The sequence below is a fragment of the Argentina silus genome (assembly GCF_951799395.1).
Source record: "Argentina silus genome assembly, chromosome: X".
Taxonomy (NCBI): domain Eukaryota; kingdom Metazoa; phylum Chordata; class Actinopteri; order Argentiniformes; family Argentinidae; genus Argentina; species Argentina silus.
In genome coordinates this window covers 22,441,035-22,458,550 of record NC_139653.1, presented here as the reverse complement: position 1 = coordinate 22,458,550, position 17,516 = coordinate 22,441,035, and the positions used below count along the sequence as shown (strand labels likewise).

The following is a 17,516-nucleotide window of genomic DNA, read 5'->3' as shown; positions in this document are numbered from 1 at the left end:
TCATGTGATAGGTCAAGCTGCTCTTCATGCCAGTCCACTCCATGGTCAAACAGGGAATGCAGCAGTAGGGAAGGGTCTTGGAGGTCAAGCATCCAGTCTGTCTATGAAGACGAAGCAGACACCTCTGCAAATCAGACTTCAGCCACCCTCTCACCACACAAGAAGCAAGTTCCAAAGACATCAAAATCACCAAGTGTGTGAGATATTAGTCATATTGAGTCGGGATTACAGAGATTTGAATATTTTAAATATGTTATCTCAGTTGATACGTTAAAATGTGTTTGCATCTCTCAGATAGCGCAAAACCCTTTAATAATAATAATGCATTTATTTTGTATAGCGCTTTTCTCAGTACTCAAAGACACTACATTCCATGGAGAGAACAACAATAGATAGATAAATAAAAAGTAAAATGAAAGCACAGTCAGTAGCAACAATAAAAATAGTTGAAGATTAAAAGCGAGTTTATAAAGGTGGGTTTTGAGGGATTGTTTGAAGGAGGAGAGCATGCTGGATTCATTGCTGTGGTTTTGGAGAGTGTTCCAAAGAGAGCCCAGCAGAGAAATCCCAGTCCCTCCGGGTCCAGCGTTTAGTCCTGATAATGGAGACAAGGAGGTTAATATTATAATTATAGCCAAAATGCATAAATAGGAGAGAATAGGCATGGTGTAAAACTACAAGATTATGTTCTTGTCTTCTCTAGCTCTGATCAAGGCAGAACAGTGGTGCCCAAAACAGAAGAGCAGTCATGCTGTGAACCGCAAAGCCCCTCTCTTCCCTCAAATCAAGCCTCTGGAGGGCCCAAAGCAGCGCATCTGGTCTGCCCACATGCACAGCATCAAGGAGCTCCGCAGCCACGTGTGTGAGCTGAAGCATCAACTGAGTGGTGCCGCCATGGAGAACAGGCTGCTGAAGCAGCTCCAGGGTCGCCACACGGCGGCACTGCAACGCTTCCACGAGTCAGAGAGCAGCCTACCCCAAGTACGATCCGGTTACTACACTGCCCTGAATAAATGATTAAGAATTAGCTTTCTATTAGTCCTACTCATATTATTACAAGTTTATGACAATAATTAGCTCTCTATTAGTCCTACTCATATTATTACAAGTTTATGACAATAATCTGACTTTGGACCCCCCCACTCCAGGTCCTGCTCAAGCACAGCAATGAGGCGCGTGCCCAGCAGGAGCTTCTGCGGAAAGCCCGCGTTCACCGCAATACCCTGGCCAGGCGTGTGCGGGCCACAGAGGATGAGCTGCTGTGCACCAAGGATGCACTACACCGGTTGCAGCTAATCATCCAGGATCAGAGCTTGGAAGAGAGGGAGCAACTGAGCCAGAAGCTGGCACTGGTTAGCATAGAATCGGAGAGGAAGAACAAGAGGATACAGGTACAGTATGATATTTTTATTATGTATTGTGGGGAGTAATCTAATTGGCTCTTATAGGCCCGTGTAGTCAGGGTTTCTGGGCTGAAGATTGACCCTGGGTGCCAATGTAACATGTAGAGGTGTCCCCATTCCCTCTTCCCCTTTTTATTTATTTCAGAAATTCCAGTCAACACAAACAAATCCCATTGAGAGGGATGTTATGTGCATGTCGTTTAATTACACAGAAATCAATTACATTCAATACAACTTGTGTGATTTAAACTGAGGACTGTGTGGTCTAATGAGATAATCAAGTCAATACGTTCAAGCTAAAATTTGTGGTAAAGAATTTGTGACAAAAGTTCTGTATTTTATCTATCTCCGGCTGACATTCATTGGGCTACAAACACATAGCCACCGAGGTGTTATTTATTTTGAATTGACAATAACATTGTCCCATTGTGATCTTGACTGGAGAACCCGGGTCAGAGTCGTTTTAGCTGCTGCTGCAGCCGAACACCTGAGTTGTTACTTTGTTACCTTTGTTACCCTGTCTCCAGCCAATCAGAGAAGAGATAGCCAGAGCCACAGTCAGAGAAGTGGTGGTGGTAGTCAGCTACAGATCTCTACCCAGTGATTTCTGAAATCACTTAGACCCTGAGAATGTATGTCACCAAACCTATTTATCTGTTATGTCACCCAGTGTGTTGACTGGTCTCTGTGATGTTAAGTGTTTTATTTATTCCCAATCAATACTTCTGTATTTGGACATAGAAAGCCTCTCTGAGTCTATTGTGTTCCTTGTTGCCACAGCTGTTGCCAAAGCTCTTCATTCCATTAAAGCCACAATCCACCATAGGTGAAACAGCATTGGCCACTCTATGCACTACTCAGGGTAAACCACACGGAACACATTCTGTTTGTCTTTAGTAAAAGTAAGCACAGAGACAGTTTAGTGAGGTTGGTGGTTACAGCAGCACACAACCCTGTCTGTAACACTTTGTTTACAAAATCCTCTCGGACTGATCTGAGCAGAAAGAGAGATGCATACCACATGACCTTATGCTGTGATTTCTTTATAATTTCTCAATGAAAACAACTGATGCTCATGACCTCATGTCCAGTTCTTACTCCTGGACACTCCCACCCTCCCAATCTAACCATACTGACATTCACATGGTAGGGATCAATCACTCTTTATGTTGACAGGCAGATTACAATTTAGTTAATTGATACTGTACAATACAATGTGTTGTATTTATACAATTAAATATAAATAAATAAATCTTGTTTATTCCAGGACTTAGAAAGGAATCTTGAGCTGAGCCATGCTTCCTTCTATCGCCATCTCGCCACAGAGACACGGAAGACCAACGACGCACGAGAGCTGTCTGATTACCTTCAAGCTCAGATCAGTCAGTTGACCCAAAAAATCAAAGTACGTTTAGAGCAAGCATGCTATACAAGTAAACTGTTCTAAGCCCTCAGTGGTTTTACATTTCAAGCTGAGTGTATCATTTCATTTTACTTGCAGTGCTGCAATGTCAACACAAGAGGGAGTCTAATACAACAATAGTATTTCTGATTATGTAATAGCCAGAATATACACTCACCGGCCACTTTATTAGGTACACCTTGCTAGTACCGGGTTGGACCCCTTTTTGCTTTCAGAACTGCCTTAATTCTTTGTGGCATAGATTCAACAAGGTGCTGGAAACATTCCTCAGAGACTTTGGTCCATACTGACATGATACCATCACGCAGTTGCTGCAGATTTGTCGGCTGCACATCCATGATACGAATCTCCCGTTCCACCACATCCCAAAGGTTCTCTATTGGATTGAGATCTGGTGACTGTTGAGGCCATTGGAGTACAGTGAACTCATTGTCATGTTCAAGAAACCATTTTGAGATGATGTGAAGAAGAAGATGGGTACACTGTGGTCATAAAGAGATGGACATGGTCAGCAACAATACTCTGTGGCATTTAAACGATGCTCAATTGGTACTAAGGGGCCCAAAGTGTGCCAAGAAAATATCTTCTGCATACCTTGGTTGTAACGAGTGGTTATTTGAGTTACTGTTACCTTTCTATCATCTCGAACCAGTCTGGCCATTCTCCTCTGACCTCTGGCATTAACAAGGCATTTTCGTCCAGAGAACTGCCGCTCACTGGATATTTTCTCTTTTTCTGACCATTCTCTGTAAACCCTAGAGATGGTTGTGCGTGAAAATCCCAGTAGATCAGCAGTTTCTGAAATACTCAGACCAGCCCGTCTGGCACCAACAACCATGCCACATTCAAAGTCACTTAAATCACTTTTCTTCCCCATTCTGATGCTCGGTTTGAACTTCAGCAGGTCGTCTTGACCATGTCTACATGCCTAAATGCATTGAGTTGCTGCCATGTGATTGGCTGATTAGATATTTGCGTTCACGAGCAGTTGAACAGGTGTACCTTGAGCATTGAACATTTTAATACATTATTCATATTGCAATCGTGAGACATTTTTTAATAATTCATTTACCATGCCATATAGGACAGAGAGAGGGAATTGGAGATCCACAACATCTACTCACACAGGTTTCCAAAAGGCTGGCACACAAAAGGTACAAAGTCATTATGATCTGTTTTTACTTTAATATGGTATGTGCATTATCAGATTTGTTTTCACTTGCGGAATATCTTTTTTCCAATTTACAGGGAAAAAAGAAACCAAATTTGTTCAAACGGACAATATATCCCCTCTCCCTATTGAGGCTCCATGTCCGCCGGAGTTAGAATATCCCATTGCAGAGCATCTTGAGATGGAGCTGGGGAGGCATAAGAGATTGGTGAGCTGGGTATGTATCTATTTTTTCACATTATTTGTAGAGCTGTGCATCAGTGGTAGAATCCATGGATGGGATAGCAAATTCTTAAAGGATAACATTCAGTCAGAAAATGTGTTATTTGAAAGAAGTTTATGTGTTAAGTTCTACTGTGATCTTCATATCTGGTTGTGTTTTCCAGGAGTCGTTTGCCATTCACTACACAGACACAGATGAAACAGCAGCAGACAAGTCAGGGGATGCCCAAGGATCAAATGATAATGACAACAGTGCTGGTAAGCAATTTTGATTTCTCTTACAACTGCATGTTTTTAGTCACTCTCCTGGCAGCTGAAGGCCAAACAGGATATATAAACTAGACAGTAAACATTATTATTAAACAATTATCCACAGAAGATGGTCAGGATGGCCATTCTGAAAGTGAAGAACCACAGCTTCCCAATGATGAGGGCTGCTGTACGCAGGAGGCAGCAGGTACACCCCAGGCTTCAGAAGAAGAGCAAATAGAGCCATGTGAAAGCCAGGTTGAGTGCACTCTGGAGGATTTTTCAAATACAGCACATCCCAACAACAAGGCCCTCAAGTCCTCTTCCAGGACCAAGCACCACTACACTTTCAAAGAGACCATCCAGAACCTCCATAGTGGGAAGCCTGCCTACAGCCCCTATACCCACAGCCTGAGAAGGAGCCCCCCTAAATACATAAAGAGCCAGGCTAGAGTGGAGAACCTGGGGTCTGGAGCGTATGAGCCTTCCTTTATGACTTTACCGGCAGGGAGGGGCCAAATGTGTTTTAGCCCTCAACCTGAGGGGGTGGTCCACAGCAAGAAGAGCAGCTTGATGAAAGAGCTGTTTGGCCAGGCACAAATCTCTGATCCAACAGCCATGCAGACAGGTATATCAGGGTCCAAAGCACGGTTACCAGAGTTACCACACAGGGGATGCTAGCCCAATCTCACCTAGGAGGGACACCAATATCATCTTTGACTGACCCACTTAGTCCATTCGGCCACAGTGTGCAGAAGACTACAGAATGATAAGCTATTTCCATGATTTGATTCTTATATTTCTTTAATAAATCGGGTATCTCTCAGAACATTATTGAATGGAGAATCAGTAATACATTTACCGGATAAAGAGAGTATTGGTCAACAATTTAGTAAGAAACTTATCTAAGCCTCTGTGTTTGTGATAAGTTAATTCTCTGGCAGTATGATTGCTCATCCTATCCTCATCACAGTTAACTAAAGAACATTGGAATGCAGTGTAAACATTCAGTTCTGACTAATCCTCTGCCACAACTAAGTATAAACTGTTTTGCAACTGTGTTACCCAAGAAGTTGATATCAACAACCCATTGCATTTAGCTTTCTAAATTTGTATTGGTACATAATTTGAGTAAAGATTATAATAATAATTTAACACTTCCAAAACTAAAACAGCAAATATTGTAATATTGTCTTGTACAATCAGTAAAAGAAATGTGTAAAGCTGCTTCAGAACATAATCACAAAAACAACTCAACAACATAAAAAAACAACTGAACACATTCCAATATGTAAGAATAAGATCTTCATAGATATTCATCATACAGACATATATTCATACAATCATATGCAATCTAGAAATTAGTGAAACAGCCAATGCCAACTGTGACAGACATTCAAATACTGTATGTGCAGTAACACTGGCATGTTAGAATATTAGGTGTTTTGTAAAATAGTTAACAAACAGTTACACTGCCAGACTTTATTCTCAGAACATCTGAATAAAGAAGACATGAAAAGAACACCCTCATTAGCTAACAGCATGTAGACCGATGGTAACCACTTTGTTACACACCACAAGCCAGCACGTGATTCCAACACCACCTTAAAGAAAACAAAGGCTTAGTTAAAATGAAGATCGACAGAAAACAGAACTTGATATTAGTTAAATTTTGGGGGGGTTGTTCACATACAACATGGCCAGTTTTGTACCAGTTCAATACTAATTGCATGTCAATTTGGAAGGGGGAAGAAGAATCATGTGATTCCTTCTTCAAATTCCTGTATAATTTCTAAAATGACTTTTTGACAGGGCTTCAGACTAAGACAACCTTTTGTCACGCAATTAGCAGGCTAATCATCTTAGAAATGAACTTGTCATTGCATTCAGAGATAACTTGTGCTATGTGTGTGCTAAATTCCTCTTATCATTACAATGGTCTTACTATTAATAAACGCATACAGAAATGTGTTACATGCTACATCGCCTATTCTTTGATAATTCAAAAATAAAATAAAAAACATTGTTTGATCATGACATCGCAATTGCATGTGGGAGAAGGCACTTCCAGGCAGCATGCATAATACTGACAGTAGGCCTATAGGCCAAGACAAGTCATCTGGATATCGATTGGAGAGAAAATGTTAAATTAGTCTTTTAAACACCTATTCACACATTGGACTGTCTATAGGCCTACAAATTATAAGGCACCGCAGATCATGACAGAAAGGGTTCGAAATTAACACCTGCCTAGCGTTAAATGCGGGTAGGCCTACATTTTTCTTGTGGCGAGGAAATCTCGCAGTGATCACCTGACACTCTGGCGGGTGCTTGTGAATGGCAGCACTTAATTCCGTGTCCTCGCAGTTTTAAAATATCTATTCGGTATCATAATGTAGGCCTAATAATTTTAGAGAATGTTAAGAATTTTGAGAAAAAATATGAAGGGGACCACTGGCATCCTACATAAATCATACATACAGTGGGGGAAATAATTATTTGATCCCCTGCTGATTTTGTTAGTTTGCCCGATTACAAAGAAATGAGCGGTCTATCATTTTTATGGTACTTTTATTTTAACAAATAGAGACAGAATATCAACAAAGAAGTCCAGAAAAAAAACATTATATAAAGTTATAAATTCATTTGAATTTGATCGAAGGAAATACGTATTTGATCCCCTACAAACCAGCAAGAATTCTGTCTCATACAGACCGGTTATATGCCCATGAGGCACACAGATTACTCCTCTCACTTTAAGAAAGTACTCCTAATCTCTGCTTGTTATGGGTATAAAAGACACCTGTCAATAGAATCAATCTCTTCCATTCCAACCTCTCCACCACCATGGGCAAGACCAAAGAACATTCAAAGGACATCAGAGTTAGAGTTGTAGACCTGCACAAGGCTGGAATGGGCTACAAGACCATCAGCAAGAAGCTTGGTGAGAAGGAGACAATTATGGTGCAATTATTAGAAAATGGAAGAAATACAAAATAACTATCAATCGCCCTCGGCCTGGAGCTCCATGCAAGATCTCGCCTCGTGGGGTAAGGATGATCATGAGAAGGGTGAGGGATCAGCCCAGAACTACACGGGAGGAGCTTTCTAATGATCTCAAGGCAGCTGGGACCACAGTCACCAAGAAAACCATTGGTAACACACTACACCGTAACGGATTGAAATCCTGCAGTGCCCGCAAGGTCCCCCTGCTCAAGAAGGCACATGTACAGGCCCATCTGAAGTTTGCCAATGAACACTTAAATGATTCAGAGAAGGCTTGGGAGAAGGTGATGTGGTCAGATGAGACCAAAATTGAACTCTTTGGCATAAATTCGACTCTTCGTGTTTGGAGGGAGAGAAATGCTGAATGCTACAATCCCAAGAACACCATCCCCACCGTCAAACACGGAGGTGGAAACATTATGCTTTGGGGTTGTTTCTCTGCTAAGGGTACAGGACGACTTCACTGCATTGAGGGGCCAATGGACGGGGCCATGTACCGTAAGATCTTGGACGAGAACCTCCTTCCCTCAGCCAGAGCACTGAGGATGGGTCATGGATGGGTCTTCCAGCATGACAATGACCCAAAACATACAGCCAAGGCAACAAAGGAGTGGCTCAAGAAGAAGCACACTAAGGTCATGGAGTGGCCTAGCTAGTCTCCAGACCTTAATCCGACAGAAAATTTGTGGAGGGAGCTGAAGCTTCGAGTTGCCAAGCAAAAGCCTTGAAACCTTCAGGATTTGGAGAGGATCTGTAAAGAGGAGTGGACCAAAATCCCTCCTGAGATGTGTGCAAACCTGGTGACCAACTACAAGAAACGTCTGACTTCTGTGCTTGCCAACAAGGGTTTCTCTACCAAGTACTAAGTCATGTTTTGCTTGGGGATCAAATACTTATTTCCTTAGATCAAATGCAAATATTCTGATATTTTGATATTCTGTGTCTATTTGTTAAAATAAAAGTACCATAAAAATTATAGACCGCTCATTTCTTTGTAATCGGGCAAACTAACAAAATCAGCAGGGGATCAAATAATTATTTCCCCCACTGTATATAAATGTGTTATTGGCCATGGAAATTGAATATGACGTTTTAATCCCGAATAATAGCAAGTGGTCTTCATGCCCTAGCCATTGTAATCACAATTTACCTGCTACTCCGGTTGGGAAGGCCACCAAACGCTCCAGTGGGGCAATCCACTTACTCTGTAAAACTGTCACTGGGTCTGCATAATACTTCCAAATCAGCGAGATCATCAGAGCAGCCTAGCAACAGACAACAACAAAAATGTAACTCCCTGGTCTGATTCAGAGAGTACCACAATCAGGCACCCTATGGAGTGAAAGTGTTTGGTAGCAATGGAAATGTAGAAAGTACTGTATGTAGTATCCTTTGACCTCAACAATATAGGACAGTATGTAACTTTTCATTATGTTTACACACCTACCTGCAGAATGTAAAAACATATATTTACAATCCATTTCATTTTGGCTTGTTGAGCAGTTCTTGACTTGACTGTAAAAAAAAAAAACATACCAATCTTATTTAACCAGGCATATCTGTGGCTTATTACCTTATATCTTATTTAACCAATTAAGGTTGAATCCCTGCCTTGATATCTGACTCAGAAGAATATAGTAATCATACACTACATATAACAGTAACAATGTGTGTATTCTTAGCTACAGTGTTATTGCACAACAGACATTGGAATAGTGTATCCTTTGTGTGGAATAGGAAAAGGGAAGTGTTCACAGGAACAAAAAAGTCTTAAGTGTAAGAAATATGGGAGTAAAAATGTGGTACATTCCATGGTGAAAATGCTTTTCATTTCAAAATTGTGAAATATTCCTACTATATTGAACAATAGGATTTTCAGATACTTTGGTTGACAGACACTGACTGTGTGGAGACAGCAGGAGAGGCTAAGTGAGACAGGAGCCCCTACTGGAGACTATTAGCTTCTGAGGGGACAGTGAGAGGTGACAATACTTTAAAACAACACCATGGCATTTTTTTTTTTTGGGGGGGGGGGGGGGGGGGGTAGATCAGCTTTGAAAATTTGTAAATAGAATTTAAATTCTATCAGATAGCAATGCATTTCTAGTCCCCTTTTTTCCCCTGCCCCAACCCTCCCATCAATGGAGGACATGAAAATAAAATAACAACCACAATTTGAGTATTGTTGCTGACCATGTGCATCCCTTCATGGTCACAATCTACCCATCTTCTCATGGCTACTTCCAGCATTATAATGCACCATGTCACAAAGCAAAAGTCGTCTCAAACTGATTTCATGAACATGACAATGAGTTCAGTGTTCTTCAGTGTCCTTCCCAGTCACCGGATCTGAATCCAATAGAACACCTTTGGGCTGTGGTAGAACAGGAGATTCACAGCTTGAAAGTGCACCTGAAAAATCTGCAGGAATTGCGTGATGCAATCATGTCATCATGGACCAGAATCTCAAAGGAATGTTTCCAACATCTTGTGGAATCAATGCCACAAATTGAGGCTGTTTTGAGAGCAAAGGGAGGCTCTACCCAGTATTAGTATAGTGTTTCTAATAAAGTGTTCGGTGAGTGTAGATAGACAATTCCCATCACTGCCTGTACTGCCTGAATCGGCCAATCAACTATCCATTTCATATCTCATTCCAAACTTCTGATGTCCACAGGTCAACCCACCTTTCCCAGTATATAACCCTAACCATTTTACTATTTTCCCTTGCAATACATCTCTTTATTCTCGTGTGATCTTTCACAAAGGTCTTGACCCTCTCCATTTGTATAAATTATTTTGCAATTTCCCTAAAAATAAATATTTTGCCAAAGAATAGAATTTGCATTTTTTTTTTCCTATTTGAGTATTCTCCTGTGTGCTGTATCATTAACCTTTGAGGTTATGATCTAGACGCTGTTGTATAATAATGCCCTCATTCATATAACTACCTAATGGCTATTGGAGACATGTGGTGGTTGTCTCTGATAATGTACTGTCTGTCTGACAGCCATTTGTAATGGAGTACTATGCTTCCTGCTTGTGCAGAGTACAGTGCTGCCTGTGGCTTAAGATGAGGGACAGCAACAGGCAGCAGCTGCACCCCTAGGCCCCCCCAAGTAAACACTCAGTCTGTTATCCAAAACCCACAGCCACTTTCTACATGTGGTGCCTTAACGTGCGAGTCCTCAGTGGTAGCAAAGAACAGTTTGATGTGGGTCAGTTGGTTTCCAGACTTTTTTTGCCCCTTATTGCTCTTGAGTTGTGAATGAGAGTGCTAAGGTAAAAGTTTGTCTTTCATCTAATCCTTGTTTAAAGGGTCAATCTGGGATTCAAACAACAACAAAGCGGTCTCTCTGCCACTTTTTTGGTAAACAGCTGAGCGATGGGGCTGGAGAAATGTAACCACTCTCAAATTCATGGACAGAGCTATGGATGCAAGGACTGACCATCCATGAGATCAAAATGATAGTACAAATACAAATAATTGAGAGAACAAGTTAAAAAACACAAGAACAACAAAACACACCCAGCTCTTATTATATGTTCACCTGCCAAGGGACTGCAGACAGAAATTAGCTGTTGGCTAAATCTCATACAACACATCTTTTCTCAATAAACTTAAAAATATATATATATATTTTGGGTTCTGATGGGGTAAGCCGATCTAAACTCATGTATAAGTTATATTATTCAAGAATCAATGGATGTCATTCATTTAAAAGTAAAAAAAAAAATGTATCTACCAATCCCAGATTGCCCCTTTCTTTTTTTCTCTAAATTCATTTCTTCACTTGTGTCCCTTACCATGTGTCTTCAGCTTGTCTGTCATCTTGTTGATTTTGCGCTCTAGTCTGGCATGTCTTGCAAACTCATCCATCATGCTAACAGAAGAGTGCTCCTTCTTCATCTCCTGGATCTCAGCCCTCATCTTCCTCTCACGCTCTGCATCTTTTTGAATGACCTTTGACAGCTTGACATCCCAACAGACAAATTGGAAATGGTATTAGAACACGGCAAGCTTGCAGGCAATGGTTTTTGTTAACTGGAAGGAAGAACACTTTCAGCATCCAGCTATAACACTGTCATGACAAAAGTGAAATAATCAAAAGTTACATGTTAGCGAGCATGTAATAGGAACCAAAGCTTGTGCATCCATCCATCAATTTCCGGCATACACACAACAATTACTTACTGGCTCATACATGCATTGTTTTAATAGGACTCAGTTAGCCGGTAGCAAAGAGATAGAACATTAGACATCGTCATTGATGGCACCACAGGTCAGCCATCTGACTTAGGCCAAGTTCTAAACCATATAGAGAGTAAGTATAATGAATCAACATTCCATGATGGGTGTATGGCGGCTATCTTTTGGTGTTACATTCGGAAATGTTACAGCTTTATTAACAACCAACTCAACTCGATGCTCTGCCACAAACGTTGATCTGATGACAAAATAGGCGATATTTCATAAAGGGTTAGCTATCTGAAAATAAATTGCAGTAAATAAGTTATAAAGACCAACACACGTGGTGTCAAGTTTGGGCTGAAACCAGCCCACTAATAAGTATGAGCAAGAACAATAGTTGAACTTGCTGAAACAAGACTTATCAAGTCCCTGAATCCATGTATTGCAGGAGTGCGCAAAATGTTTGGCTGTTGATCCAGTTTTCCCCAAATCAAGGGAGAGACTATGGCTGGGATGACGGAGACTATAAATGATGGTCTGTCATTTTAAAAACATTGACTGCGAACTGTACATAGAAATATTGTTCATCAAAATAAGTGGCTGTAACCCGCACCGCCGCACATCGGCCCCTACTACATGTCTCAACATTATAGGGTTATAGGGTTGGATATAGGGCCTTGGACTCATAGCATGCAATGCTAATGATATAATCTTGAATCTGGTTGACTACCAGATTTAACACTTCCGTAATAGTATTGTGGCAGCATGGCATGCCCTTGAGTGAATCGTGTGGCCAAGCTTTGGCCAATGAAAGTGTTATGGGTGGGCCCACATTGGAAGCTAGTACCGCCTTTCACCAGCATAGAAAACAGAAAATATGAAAACAGAATAATGTCTATTTTCTTGTCTTTTATTTGATTTAACGAAATTGAACAAAATAAAGAGAAAAAAAGAAAAACGAACTAACCCCAACTGTTTTTAACCCCAACATAGGCAGAAATCGGAAAATTAGGCAATTCTCGTTTTCTGAATTGCCATCTAACTCCACAAACGAAAAATGAACGATTTCCGATTTCCGTTTTGAACACGCAAATCTAATGGTAGCGAGGTACACGGACCCATGTAGTCTACATATGAGGTAATTTGACTAGCATACTGTTGTGGGTGGTTTGCTACCGAAACGCTGTCAGTGATGAACAATGCATTGAAATCTCTTCCGGGGCAATGGAATAAACTATAGAAGGCAGTCGGTATGGTCTGAACGTAATTTATATCATATATAACCCAATGCAAATCTCCCCTTTGAGCAACTACCGCGAATATATGTTGACGAAAGAACTTCGGGCGACTTTTCCTCCTATCTGAATTGTTAAAGCAGAGATGGTGAAACTATCCGATGTAGCCTTACTTACGACGGAAGAAACGGTGGGCAGCAGTGTTTTGACGATGTTGCACAAAAACACAGATCCCAGCACCAGTAACCAAGAGCACTCAGTCGCCATTTTTCTGATCAACCTTTGTTGCTGCGCGCTCATCACCCCTACTAAACTTGAGGTTTTTTTTTTTTTTTTGACATTAGATTACACTGATGTGAACGACAACAGGCCTACTACTGTTTCTAAACAAAATATCATAGAGATATATATTTATGTAGAAATATATAAGAATTCATTATTGTCCACGTGCGCTATTTTCATGATATAGGCTAAATGTTTCTAGGAGGTAAAAGTATGTTTTTAATTAGTATCCTATAATTTATATGGGCATTACAACCATTGGATTATAATATGATAACATTGTAATAGCCTACAAGCCTATATAACACATCATTGTGAATCCAGCTATTCCCCACCCCTTCATAAAAAGTGAGAGTAACAACGACTGATTGGCATTCAGACCTACCCACACAGGTAGCTTGCTATGGTTTAAAAATGTGTTGCCTAGACCTTAAAGCCAATCATTGGCAACAAGGGGCGGAGAGTTAGTTGCCCGTCAGGTTGGTAGGATAAGGAATACAATGTAGAGAAGGGGGATCCAATCCGGTTTCAGCTAGTTTCTGTACTGATGGAACATTTATGTTAGTTACAGTGTGTTCTGGAGGTACTGACTGAGTTACACTGAACACATTTTCAGTATCTGCCGAAGGCTAATTTGTGGTCTGTTCTCTCTAGACAATACAAGCTAAACCATGCCGAAAAGAAACAAAGTAAGTTGAAATGTGTGCATTGTATCCATTTAATTTAAACATAATTTACCATGTATAATTTAACACAGAAAATGTTTTATAAATAAGTGCAACAATTGCATGTGCATGAAAGCGTAACAATTCTCGATACATTGTAGCATCTATCAGTGATATCTGGATGTTGATATGGAAGTGGCGCCTTTTTACTTAGCGCAGCGTAGGCTAACATTTTACCTTCGAACTGGCTCGCTCTGCACTGCAGTGTGCACTTTAAATTCTTATTTATGGCATTCTTTAATGCACGTCTCCAATCGTTCATACAAGTAGCTTAATTAGGCTTCTTGTCAATGAGATCAGACAAAGGGGTGTAACCCACCAGCTATGTACATGTTTCCATTGCAGAAATGTGTGCGTATGAGAACTACTTGTGATTGTATTGTGCTCTCATGTGCAGTCTCATATCAGATCACATTCACATTTAATTGTGTAGTTTAGCAGTTTGATGTAAATGGCGTGTATTGTCCTATGTATGTGCAGTAAAGCGTAATGTAATGCGCGACATGGTTCTGACTGAGTCTTGGAAAGGGTAGGCTACAGTCCATAGCATAGGTTGGCTAGCTAGGCTAAAGTTGGGGTGTCATGGCAGACACACGAAGTGCGTCGGTTGATAGGGCAGATAAATGACGCTATGTATTTGAAAATCAAAATAAACATGAGGTGAACGGCTTGTGATCAAGTTTACATGTTTGAGGATGTTGTGCGCTTTCATAGACGTTGCTTCCATTAAACGGATGTTGCATATTATGCAACTAAATATTCGTCGACACCGCGCTACCCCTGATGTATCACAAAAGTCATGGTATTATAGAAAATCATATAGGATGTCGGGGAAATGTAGACATTCGAACTGATGGCGGGAACATACAGTAAACTGGTTGACGTAGCGGCGGATGAGTTCATGTAACACATCGTGTGTTGAATGAAATAGCACGGGGGAGGCGGGGCTGCAATATCCCTCCATGTGTATTCTAACTATGGCCTTCTCTGTAGACTTAACTCAAGCGATATAACTTTGTGATTAACATGCTTGTTTTATCGCCACCACAATAATCGGCAGGCCTAATCTACGCCAGACTTCATCCTGCACCTTGACAATAAAAAAGGCCATATGGCCTCCCCTCCCCCGCCCAATTTTAGATTACATAATGCCTCTTTAACATGGGGGGGGGGGGGGGGGGTACAACATGTGAGCCCATCCCCCTAGCGCTACACACCCACTTTTCCGACTCATGAATGTGGGATTGTTGTTCTTGGATTACTCATTTCTTTCTTTTCTTTTTTTTCTACCTACACAGGCTAATAATGACACTGAAGTGGAGGTTAGTATTTCAGGCTCTCATGAGTTTGTTTTTATTTTATAGTTGTGGTTGTGTACACATATTTCTCTGCTGTAACTGATAGAACTTTTTTTCCTGTTTTTCACCAGCCAAAAAGGCGATCCCAGAGGTTGTCTGCTGTAAGTTCACTCTAGTTTATGCTCATGTAAATAGGTGCTGATTGAAGTTCATATTTGACATGAATAATCTGATATTCATTATTTTTGCAGAAACCTCTACCAAAGTCAGAGCCCAAGGCAAAGGCGAAGGTAAATGTTTATTATTATTACTTTATTATTCTGTTTTATTTTACTACCCCACAATGTGCATTCTAAGCATTTGTACTCTGCAATGCATCTGTTGTTTGTTTAAATTCCTTAGCCACAGAAGTCACCTGCTAAACCCAAAAAGGCAAAGGAGGTAGAGAAGACCAAGCCTGAGGAAAAGAAAGAAGAACCTGAGCCAGAGGAGGAAGAGGCCCCGGCAGAAAACGGAGAGACCAAAGCAGAGGCTGAGGAGGAGGTAAAGCTTGTTGACTCATTGAAATATTATGTCAGTTACTGACATAAAGAACGTTTGAAACCAGGAAAGGGAAACATTTTCCAGTTCGTATGTTCCAAAATTGTCTACACAACATCATTTTCAAATGTTTTATGGGAACTTGAGAAAAAGGTAATATGAACGTAAGACTTGATGGCACTGACCGCTGTTTATACTCCACATTAAAGGGTATAATAGCTGAAGTTAAGTCAGTGATTTATACTGAGAGTTATTTTATTTTATCCCCCCGCATCCTCCAGGAGGCACCAGCAACAGAGGAACCAGAGGCAGAGGAGCCAGAGGAGCCTGAACAGAAAGAGGAGGATGAGGAGGAGGCAGAGTAACATCTTTACCCGTTCACCAGCGCTCCCTGTACCTCCTTTCTTGTACAATGCAGAGGATATTTTTTATCAACTATTTTCTTAAAAAAGCAGGTTTTTTAGTAGTGTGATTGTAGAAATACATTTTTTTAAAGAAAAAACAAGAAGAAAAAAAAAAAAATACATTTGGAGAGAGACTCCATTGTATCCTACACATCTCCAGAAGAAAAGCTATGGTCATTGTGTGGGCAATGTTTCTTTTTCATATATGATCTGGTTTTGTTTTCAAAGAGGGAGGGGGGGCACGTTGCATCTATAACATGCAATCATGCCAATATCAGGAATATGTTGTTCAACTGGGAGAGTTTGCCTGAGACTAACATTCCATGGGCTATATGAGGGAAAGTGTATGTAAACCTGTATTGTATGGAGAAGGGTTTGGGGGTGGGGGGGTGGTGATACACTATAATATGTTGTTTTGTTTATAATGGGGGTGTAGGATGGGGGTTACTGTTTAAGCTGTGCTCTATGAATATTAACTCTTTTATCATGCAGTTTTATGAATCCACAGACATGGTCAATAGTACTGGATTTTATCGTCAGGCCTGTGCATTATGTGAAATGTTTTTTGTCTCTGTTCGGTGTCGGCATTGCAATAACATTTGTATAGCTGCTGTGAAAGTAGGGTTTTCATAATTTCTATATGCAGTATGGTACGTTGTCAGGATGGTTAAATGAATACATGTGTTCTTAGCAAAGCTAATAACATGACATACATTGCAGTGTTAAACATACTGGTCCTAGTTTATCCTTTTAGGATACTGATAAACAAACAAATGACTGTAATTTCACTTAATCTAAGTGAACATACCAGCAGTAGCAAGATTTTCATGTGGTTTTAGGATTTATGTACCAATGTACAGTTTTCTCAGTTTGTTTTTTGTAGCTGTGTCTGTGTAATGATTGTTATAAACGATGACAGTTAAAATGGTTGCCTGTTCTCTTTTTTCCTTTTAAGCCAAAACCCATAAATCACGCATGATATATTATGAACTAGTATCCTTCACTGCAAAGGATAAACACAAATTACCAAATTCATTAATCTTATGTGATCTCTATGTTTGCAATGCCAAGTATTTCTTTGCCCGGCCAGTATTTCCAATAGAGCACTGCTCAGTGTGACATAGGTCTTAACTAATACTTAGATACATGCCCATGCCACCAGACCTGGGTTTATAGTGTTTGAAATAGTTCATAATACTAACCGTGTGCTTGATTATTCCCCGGCATAATGGAACCAATTAAATAATCTTAAATGCAAACCCTGTCCACTTGGTGTGTCAAGCAGGCTAATAATTACATAATGACTATGTAAAACCTTAATACAATTTTGAAACTACCGTTATTACAATTACACAGGTAGACGGGC

The 17,516-nt window shown here is 40.5% G+C and overlaps 2 protein-coding genes across 2 annotated transcripts; one reads left to right on the top strand and one right to left on the bottom strand.

Annotated features, from left to right (window-relative positions):
* Positions 1 to 5,288: 5,288 nt before the first annotated feature.
* Positions 5,289 to 13,168, bottom strand: get1 (guided entry of tail-anchored proteins factor 1; the record flags this gene model as incomplete). Its single annotated transcript, XM_083695746.1, has 5 exons — positions 5,289 to 6,072; positions 8,625 to 8,739; positions 8,922 to 8,989; positions 11,282 to 11,447; positions 13,079 to 13,168. The coding sequence occupies 5 exons, from the start codon at positions 13,166 to 13,168 to the stop codon at positions 5,999 to 6,001; spliced, it is 513 nt and encodes a 170-aa protein (XP_083551872.1). The 3' UTR covers positions 5,289 to 5,998.
* A 532-nt stretch (positions 13,169 to 13,700) lies between these two features.
* Positions 13,701 to 17,079, top strand: hmgn1a (high mobility group nucleosome binding domain 1a). The gene is made up of 6 exons (XM_083696348.1): positions 13,701 to 13,872; positions 15,207 to 15,230; positions 15,338 to 15,367; positions 15,458 to 15,496; positions 15,609 to 15,749; positions 16,028 to 17,079. The coding sequence occupies exons 1-6, from the start codon at positions 13,855 to 13,857 to the stop codon at positions 16,109 to 16,111; spliced, it is 336 nt and encodes a 111-aa protein (XP_083552474.1). The 5' UTR covers positions 13,701 to 13,854; the 3' UTR covers positions 16,112 to 17,079.
* The last annotated feature ends 437 nt before the right edge of the window (positions 17,080 to 17,516 follow it).

Coding starts and splice junctions, on each gene's coding strand:
- hmgn1a (XM_083696348.1), top strand. Junction 15,231..15,337: donor ATAATGACACTGAAGTGGAG/GTTAGTATTTCA, acceptor GTTTTTCACCAG/CCAAAAAGGCGATCCCAGAG. Junction 15,497..15,608: donor AGCCCAAGGCAAAGGCGAAG/GTAAATGTTTAT, acceptor TAAATTCCTTAG/CCACAGAAGTCACCTGCTAA.